Source organism: Primulina tabacum, chromosome 9 (assembly GCF_025594145.1).
Source record: "Primulina tabacum isolate GXHZ01 chromosome 9, ASM2559414v2, whole genome shotgun sequence".
Classification (NCBI taxonomy): Eukaryota; Viridiplantae; Streptophyta; class Magnoliopsida; order Lamiales; family Gesneriaceae; genus Primulina; species Primulina tabacum.
Window position 1 is genome coordinate 3,917,702 of NC_134558.1, and position 9,022 is coordinate 3,926,723.

The window sequence follows — 9,022 nt, forward strand, 5'->3', positions numbered from 1 at the left end:
TTACCCCACATGGATTTTTATTATATTTATATAACTAATTAGGTTAAAATATCAAATTATATTTTTCTTAATTTACCCACAGGAGTTAAGAAAAATATATTTTGATAGTTTTATCATAAAATTACAGAAAAATCTTAATGAATTAAAATTTTAGCCCACAAGCAAATTTTATGTCACTAGATTTTTTAAAAAACATGAATTACATTGGTAAAACATGATATTGTCTCAAAATTTTAAGAATATGATATTTTGTGCAGTTATGCAACCTGCGAATTTTTCTGATATGAAATGTGACATTCCCGAACTGAAGGGCGATAATTATAAAATATGGAAAAAAAGAATACTTCTTCAATTAGGGTGGATGGATATTGATTATGCTATACGGAAAGACGAACCATCTGCTATTACTGAAAACAGCAATCCAGATGATGTTGATCTTATGAAAAATCGGAGCGATCTGATCGACTCTACGTAATGTTCATAAAGACCAAAATATCTGCTGGTATACATAGTTATGTCGATCAGCATAATAATGTCAGAGAATTACTGAAGGCTATTGATGAACAATTTCAGTCTTCATATAAGGCACTTGCCAGCACCTTAATTATGGAATTCTCTTCATTAAGATTCACCAGTATGAGAGGTGTGCGAGAGCACATAATGAAAATGCGGGACATAGCGGCTCAGCTCAAGACACTTGAAGTAGAAATATCTGAGAATTTTCTTGTGCACTACATTTTATGCACTCTTCCACAGCAATATGGACCCTTCAAAATTTTTTACAACACACATAAGAATAAATGGCCAATCAATGAATTAATGACCATGTGTGTTCAAGAAGAAGGAAGGTTGTTGATGGAAACGAGAATGTATTTATGACTACACAAGAATAGTATAAGAAGCAAGCCAAAGTCAAGGGAAAAGGGAAAGGAATAATTCCACCCCAACCTGACATCAAGAAATAATCCAAGTGTTTCTTCTGTAAAAAGTCGGGACACATGAAGAAGGATTGCAATAAATTTAAGGTTTGGCTTGAAAAGAAATCTATTCCTACTTCATTTGTATGTTATGAATCTAATATGGTTGATATGATTTATAACACATGGTGGATTGATTCTGGTTCTACAATCCATGTTACAAATACCTTGCAGGGTATGCAAAGCCTAAGGAAACCTCAAGGAAATGAGCGGAACATCTATTCAGGAAACAAGATGTCTTTGCATGTGGAGGCTATTGGGACTTGCTGCCTAATGTTGAATAGTGGTTATATTTTAAAATTGGAAAAGACATTTTATGTTCCTAGTTTTTCTAGGAATTTAATTTCAATTTCAAAACTTGTACCTTTTGGTTATTCCTTCCAGTTTTTGGATAAATCAATAAATTTGTTTTATAAATCAAATCTTATTGGAAATGGTACAATGATTGAAGGTCTTTTCTCTATTTCTTTACAAAATAATAACACCACTATGCATGTCCAGGGAGGTATTAAAAGATGTGTTATAAATGAAGATTCCTCTGTATTATAGCATCGGAGATTGGGACACATCTCCATAGAGAGAATTAAAAGATTAATAAATGATGGAGTACTCAGTACTTTAGATTTTAGTGATTTTGAGACTTGTGTGGACTGCATTAAGGAAAAACAGACCAATAAGTCTAAAAAAGTGCCATGAGGAATACATAAATATTGGAAATCATACATTCAGATATTTGTTGTCCAGGATATGGACATGCAAAGTACGAAATACTTCATCTCTTTCATTGATGATTACCCACGATATATGTATATCTATATGCTTCATAACAAAAACGAAGCACTAGAAGCCTTTAAGGTTTTTAAGGCTGAAGTGGAGAAGCGATGTGATAAACATATTAAGATAATGAGAACTGATAGAGGTGGATAATATTACGGTAGATACACTGAGAATGGACAGGCACCTGGTCCGTTTGCGAAGTTTCTCCAAGAACATGGGATTGTTGCCCAATATACTATGCCTGGGTCTCTTGACAAAAATGGCGTAGCTAAAAGGAGAAATCGAACATTATTGGACATGGTGAGGAACATGTTAAGTAGCTCCAAACTTCCTAAATCCTTGTGGACTGAAGCTCTTAAGACAGCTGTGTATATATTAAACCGAGTTCCAACTAAGGCTATCCCAAAGATGCCATTTGAGTTATTAAAAAGTTGGAAACCGAGTTTGCAACATATACGCATTTAGGGTTCTCCTTCTGAAATAAGAGTTTACAACCCACATGAAAAGAAAATGGACCCAAGAACTATAAGTGGATATTTCATTGGGTATGCCGAAAAATCCAAAAGATACAGATTCTATTGTCCATCTCATAACACTAGAACTGTGGAATTAAGAAATGTAAAATTTTTAGAATGATTTGATTAGTGGGAGTGATCATTCAAATGACATAGTTCTTGAGAAAGATCAAATTAATTCATAACCCTCTTATTCAAATGACAGATTGGTCGTTATTCACAACCCTCAAGACCAAATGTGTGTTAGACAACCAGCTACTGAAGTTCCACAAATTGCTGATGAAAATCTAGTAGATCAAAATGTTAATGAAGAACAACAAGAAATTGTTGATCAACCAAACAACCTTAGGAGATCTACTAGAATAAGAAGATCAGCAATATCTAATGATTATGTTGTGTATTTACAAGAATCGAATTTTAACATTGAAGCCGAAAATGATCCTGAAACGTTTTTACAAGCCATGAGTTGTAATGAGACAAAACTATGGTTTAATTCTATGAAAGAAGAGATGAATTCTATGACAGTTAATGGAGTTTGGGATCTTGTTCAGTTGCATGATGGTGTAAAAGTCATTAGATATAAATGGTTCTTCAAAACAAAGAAAGACTCATTTGGCAACATTGAAAGGTATAAAGAAAGACTCGTAGCTAAAGGATTCACTCAGCAGGAAGGAATCGACTACAAGGAGAATTTTTCTCATGTATCTAAGAAAGATTCTCTTCGTATCATTCTAGCATTAGTTGCACATTTTGACTTAGATTTACAACAAATGGATGTGAAAACAGCTTTTCTCAACGGAGAACTAGATGAAGATGTTTATATGAAACAACCTGAATGATTCTTCTCTAGTAATGGTAATTAATTGGTTTGTAAGCTTAAGAAATCTATATATGGATTGAAACAAGCTTTCCTTCAATTGTATTTAAAATTTCATGATGTTATCTCTTCATTCGGATTCGTTGAGAACCCCATGGATCAATGTATATACCAGATGCTCAGTGTGAGTAAGATTTGTTTCCTTATTCTATATATGGATGATATATTACTTGCAACCAATGATAAGGGTCTGTTATATGAGGTGAAACAATTCCTCTCTAAAAACTTGATATGAAGGATATGGGCGATGCATCTTATGTCATTGTCATTAAGATACATAGAGACCGGATTCGAGGTATTCTAGGTCTGTCTCAAGAAACCTATATCAACAAAGTTTTAGAGAGATATCAGATGAAAGATTGTTCACCAAGTATAGCTCCCGTTGTGAAAGGCGATAAATTCAATTTGAGCCAATGCCCAAAGAATGATCTAGAGCGGGAACAAATGAAAAATATTTCTTATGCTTCTGCTGTCGGAAGCTTGATGTATGCTCAGGTTTGCACTAGACCGGACATTGCATTTGTTGTTGGGATGTTGGGAAGATATCAGAGTAATCCAGGTTTAGACCATTGGAAAGCTGCAAAGAAAGTCATGAGGTACCTTCAAGGGACCAAAAATTATATGCTTATGTTCAGACGAACTGAGAATTCGGAAGTAATTGGCTACTCTGATTCATACTACACTGGCTGCATTGATTCACGAAAATCCACTTCATGATATATTTTCATGCTAGCTGGTAGAGCTGTATCTTGGAGAAGTGCAAAGCAGACATTGACTGCTACTTCCACTATGGAAGCTGAGTTCGTAGCTTGTTTTGAGGCAAACTCACATGGTGTATGGTTGAAGAGTTTCATTTCGAGGCTTGGAATTATGGATTCTATATCTAGGCCATTAAGAATATATTGTGACAATTCAGCTGCTGTTTTTATGCCTAAAAATAACAAAAGTGGTAGTCGAAGCAAGCACATCGACATTAAGTATTTGCCATACGAGAACATGTTAAAGATAAGAAGTTACTTATCGAGCACATTAGCACTGAATTGATGATTGCAGATCCATTGACTAAATGCATGCTACCATTGAAATTTAATGATCATAAAGAAAGAATGGGACTTGGTTCCTTTATGTAATTTGTTGTAAGAACAAATCAATGAAACTATGATGTGATATTTTCTCATATTTGTTGTGTACACATTCATTGATTCGAGAAATATCAATAAAGTTGGACATCGAATAAACATAAGGTTTATTCATTAAGTTATACATTTTTGAGATACATAATGCATTGTAATAAATGGAAGATAATATTCGTTTTAAGATGACATATCGCCATGATTCATGTGTTTTGTTTTCTCCTATAGTAAATGAGAAATATGAGCCAAGTGGGAGAATGTAAGAAAAATGGCTCATATCAAAAAGAAGGATAAACATGTAGGAAATAGTGAAGGCCATTGCCTACTACTTTTGACAAAAGATGCGTACGCCGCCTCAACTTTAGAAAATTGAGACGTGCATGCACCTCTTCTTTTGACAATTAAACTTTAACAATAAACTCGTTGATGGTATGAGATGCCTATAAATAGCAGCGATTGAGGTCCCTAAGAACACACCTCAGAAAACAAAATACACCATCTATCGAGATGGTGAAGTACTTAGAAGACATCAATCGGAGGAAAAGCAGAAAAGTTTCAAAATTTTCAATGGCCGGAGGTAATGCTCGATCTACATCCGCATATTATTTATCATGTTTATATACATGTAAAAAAACATGATTTTTGAGAAAAATTCTGACAAAATATCCATAATTCCCAGATGAGCTCGAAGATAATATTTCTCACTGGTGGCAAAGAATATTGATGTTCTCGCAAAAATATCAAAGGTCGTAAGAAACCAAAACAAATTCCCTTATTTCTTGATTTTCAGGCCTTTGGTCTCCCTTGTTTTTCCGCTGTGAATCGTTTCAATATTTTATTACAATATTCTTGCACATTTTCTGCTACGTACATTTACTAGTGAATGTATATATATACATATATATAACTCTGTGTGTGTGTGTATCTTGTTATAGAATAATATAAGGAAATTAAAGTACATACGTCAAAACATTATAAAATTATTTTCGACCGCATCAAGGAGCAGACAAAGAAAATCCCACGAAGGGGACGATAAATCGGCTTAGCTTGTTGATCAATGACAAACTTTATAAATCTACGTGAAGTGAATAAAATTCAAAAAGAGAGGGAAGGTTCTTTGCATTGAAGTTCGCACGTAAATTAAACAAAACAATTTTGCAGATATTGTTCAATCAAGGCCATCGAAACGAAATCGCTCGCAGGCGATCAGCAATGGTTGACATATTGGGTTATTTACTCTCTGATCACATATTTGAACTCACATTCGCGAAAGTACTTGAATGGTAATTCTGTTTATCTTTGTATAATTATTATTGGCTTCATTAAAATATATTCTTGAATACTATTAGGTTTCCAATTTGGTCTTACGCGAAGTTGATCATTTGCTGATTGGTGCTGCCTTACTTAAACGGAGCAGCGTAAGTATACGAGAATTACATCAGGACGTTTTACAAGAATCAGCATGTTAAAATATGGTACATTCCTTGGAAAAAGGATGTCTTCAGCAGGCAAGATGATATTTTTACTGCTGCGGAAAGTACATCGAAGAGAATGGACCTGAAGCTTTCGAAAGGATGCTAGCAAGGGTGAGTTCTGTCATCATGTAGCCTTTGGTGGATCTCGGTTTCTCGTGTCCAAACGCAGCAGAAATTTTAAAATTTTATTTTATTTTGACAATCAAAATATTTGTTTGAGCACTCGTTTGATTTAAATAAATAAACATACAAAATATGTTTAGTAAACACCTTAGTGAATAATTCACTCGGCTCCAACTATTCCGGTATTGACAGATATAACTCTTGTTGAATTTCCCTACGAACTTTTCTTCGATCTCCGAATTAGGTCCACGACCGGATTACTTGTTCCTCTTCTAACTTGCACTAGAAAATTAGAAGAAATTTTGCGTAGAAATATAACATTAAAAACCGATACAACTCTCAAACTAGGAGTGACCGAATTTTTCTTGCAAAAACATAAGGAATTTTCGAGAGCTTTTTTTTCTTGGGAGAGCCGAAAGTTCCTTGCGTGAAAAACCCTTCGGATGCCTTGCAAAAATGTCAAGAAAAATTTCGAAAAGATTCTTGTGCAAACAAGAATAATAAAATCCTTAATTATTTTCTAATCAACCTTTACTTAATTGATTAGATTAATTAAGTTAATTATGGATTCTAATTGGATGACATATATATTAGCCAATCTCGAATCTTTAATGCACATATTTTAGAATATCATGCATTAATATTATTTTTTTTTGTGCAAGTTTTAAAATTATGGTATCATGAATATTTCCATATTACATAAATCAATACCATATTTTATAAAAATTTAATGGGTTATATTTTAACTCAATTAAAATATAATTTAATCATTAAAGCCTATTTGAACTTTAATAAATTAACATGATGAGCTTATACTCTTACAAGACCATGTTCAATGCTCCCATTACATTAATCTCATCATAATCCCGATCGGTGATCAAATATCATCGATGTGACAATGTCAACTTGTTTGTTATTAAGATTTACACTGTAATTTCGAGATCACCAATGTCTAAATAAGGCAAGTGCACTCCCTTTGACTGTTTTAGCAGTCATGCTATCAAAACTCCTATAAGTTTTCATAAACTTTATTTATAAGCTTATCGATTGATCATATCAAACTTATTTTTTTTATAAATTCAACTCCTTCAATTTCTTATCTCAACGGGAACAAGTAAATCAGTGCTTGTGTTACCATCAATGGTTCAGGGATACAGCTAGCCGTGGGTTCACAACTCTTTGTGATTCAGGATAATTTTCTTTATTCGGGCTTACCCTAATTTGTCTCATTCTATGTATCAACAATTGATCATGAGAATGTCAGAAATATATTTATGATTAAACCCATCGAATCATGGTAAGAGCGTCTAATAGCATCGCCCCATGATTCTCTGAGTATCACTGATAGTGCCTGCAAGAACCAGTCGATTATGATTAACGTACAGTACGGTCCCTTCATCTCATATATCTCGATCGAATCTGCAACCATTGGTTCATCGAGTGTTGCATAATAATTCAATAAATATGTGACACATATTTGAGAATAAATAGTGGCATCGCATGTACAACTGAAGAACTTCTTCTCTAATGTACATCTCATAATCTGGCGAGAGATTCCATGCACTATTATTTCATCATATCACTTAGGATATCCACATCCGTAGCTGAGCGTTGAATTCCTGACTATAATGCACTGGCTCCTACATGTGCCGCAACTGTACCCAATCTCGCCACCTGATGATCCTCCTGGGTCGGTAAACGAGTCAAAGCACAGCCCTAGCATATAGAGCCTCAGTGTTGTCCCGGGTCGTAAGGACTAATGGTGTACAATCATAACCACAGACTTATCCTCTCGATGAATGATAACCACTTGGAAAATCCGAGGGAGGGTAGTTCGGTATAATCATCATATGAGTACCCATCTGCATGTTTGGACATCTCTATGGCCTTACCAAGAAATGTGGTACACAACATCACAGATGTTAGTCCCAAGCTCAATCGACTTTTATCCATTTTTAGGCGGCTGAATCGACTAAGAACGAAATTAGATTATGCAGTAGTTACAAATGAGTTTAAACATCGAATTACGATTCATTTGTATTAAGTATAATCAAGGTCTTTATCTATGTTGATCACATTGGTATACAGAACCATGAAATAATGAATTATATTAAAATAAAGATTCAGTATTACAAATGAGTCAATAAATTCTCTAGCCAACAGTTGGCTTACAGAGCATCTACTCTAACAATCTCTCACTTGCCCTAGATCCAACTACCCATAAACTTTAATCTCATTGCTTCGCGATGCTCCTCAAACAATGGTCCTGGCAAGGGCTTTGTAAGTGGATCAACAACATTATCTGCGGAGGGGACTCTTTCGACTGATATGTCTCATCTTCCCACAAGCTCCCGTATGATGTGGAACTTCCTCAGTACATGTTTGGATCGCTGATGAGACCTTGGTTCCTTTACTTGCGCAACAGCACCGGTGTTTTCACAGTACACCGGGACTGGATCAACTCCATTAAGAATAAGTCCCAACTATTGGACAAAATTTCTCATCCAAACTGCCTCTTTGGCTGCAGCAGATGCATCAATGTATCCAGCTTCAGTGATGGAATCCGCAACGGTGTCTTGCTTTGAACGTTTCCAAGAGACATTCGCACCATTTAGCATGGATACAGATACATAGATCGATTTCGAATCATCTACGTCACATTAGAAGCTAGAATCAATGTAGCCTTCTAATTTTAATTCTCCACCCCCATAGATCATGAACAAGCTCTTAGTCCTTCTCAAGTAGTTAAGAATATCTTTCACGGCATTCCAATGCATTGAATCAGTGTTCGCCTGATATCTGCTTGCAACACTCAGAGCATAAGCAACACCAGAACGCGTTGATATCATACCATACATGATACTACCAATGGATGACGCATATGAAATACGTGTCATCATCTCTATCTCTCCATCAGTCTTGGGGTACATTGCATTAGATAGAGTAACACAATGACACATAGGTAAGTATCATCTCTTGGACCCTTCCATAGAGAATCTATTTAGAATGGTTTCGATATAAATCGCTTGGGTGAGCTCCAACATCTTCTTTGATCTATCTCTATAGATTTGTATTCCCAATACATAGGATGCTTCACCCATGTCTTTCATGGAGAATTTACTTTCTAACTATATTTTAGTTGATT

At 34.9% G+C, this 9,022-nt stretch overlaps 1 protein-coding gene across 1 annotated transcript; it reads right to left on the minus strand.

Annotated features, from left to right (window-relative positions):
* Window positions 1-8,360: 8,360 nt before the first annotated feature.
* Window positions 8,361-8,807, minus strand: LOC142556870 (secreted RxLR effector protein 161-like). The gene is made up of 2 exons (XM_075668368.1): window positions 8,582-8,807; window positions 8,361-8,527 (listed from the first exon to the last, which is right to left on the minus strand). The coding sequence occupies exons 1-2, from the start codon at window positions 8,805-8,807 to the stop codon at window positions 8,361-8,363; spliced, it is 393 nt and encodes a 130-aa protein (XP_075524483.1).
* Window positions 8,808-9,022: the final 215 nt, after the last annotated feature.

Coding starts and splice junctions, on each gene's coding strand:
- LOC142556870 (XM_075668368.1), bottom strand. CDS start 8,807: ATGTACCCCAAGACTGATGGAGAGATAGAGATGATGACACGTATTTCA. Junction 8,528..8,581: donor CTTGTTCATGATCTATGGGG/GTGGAGAATTAA, acceptor AATGTGACGTAG/ATGATTCGAAATCGATCTAT.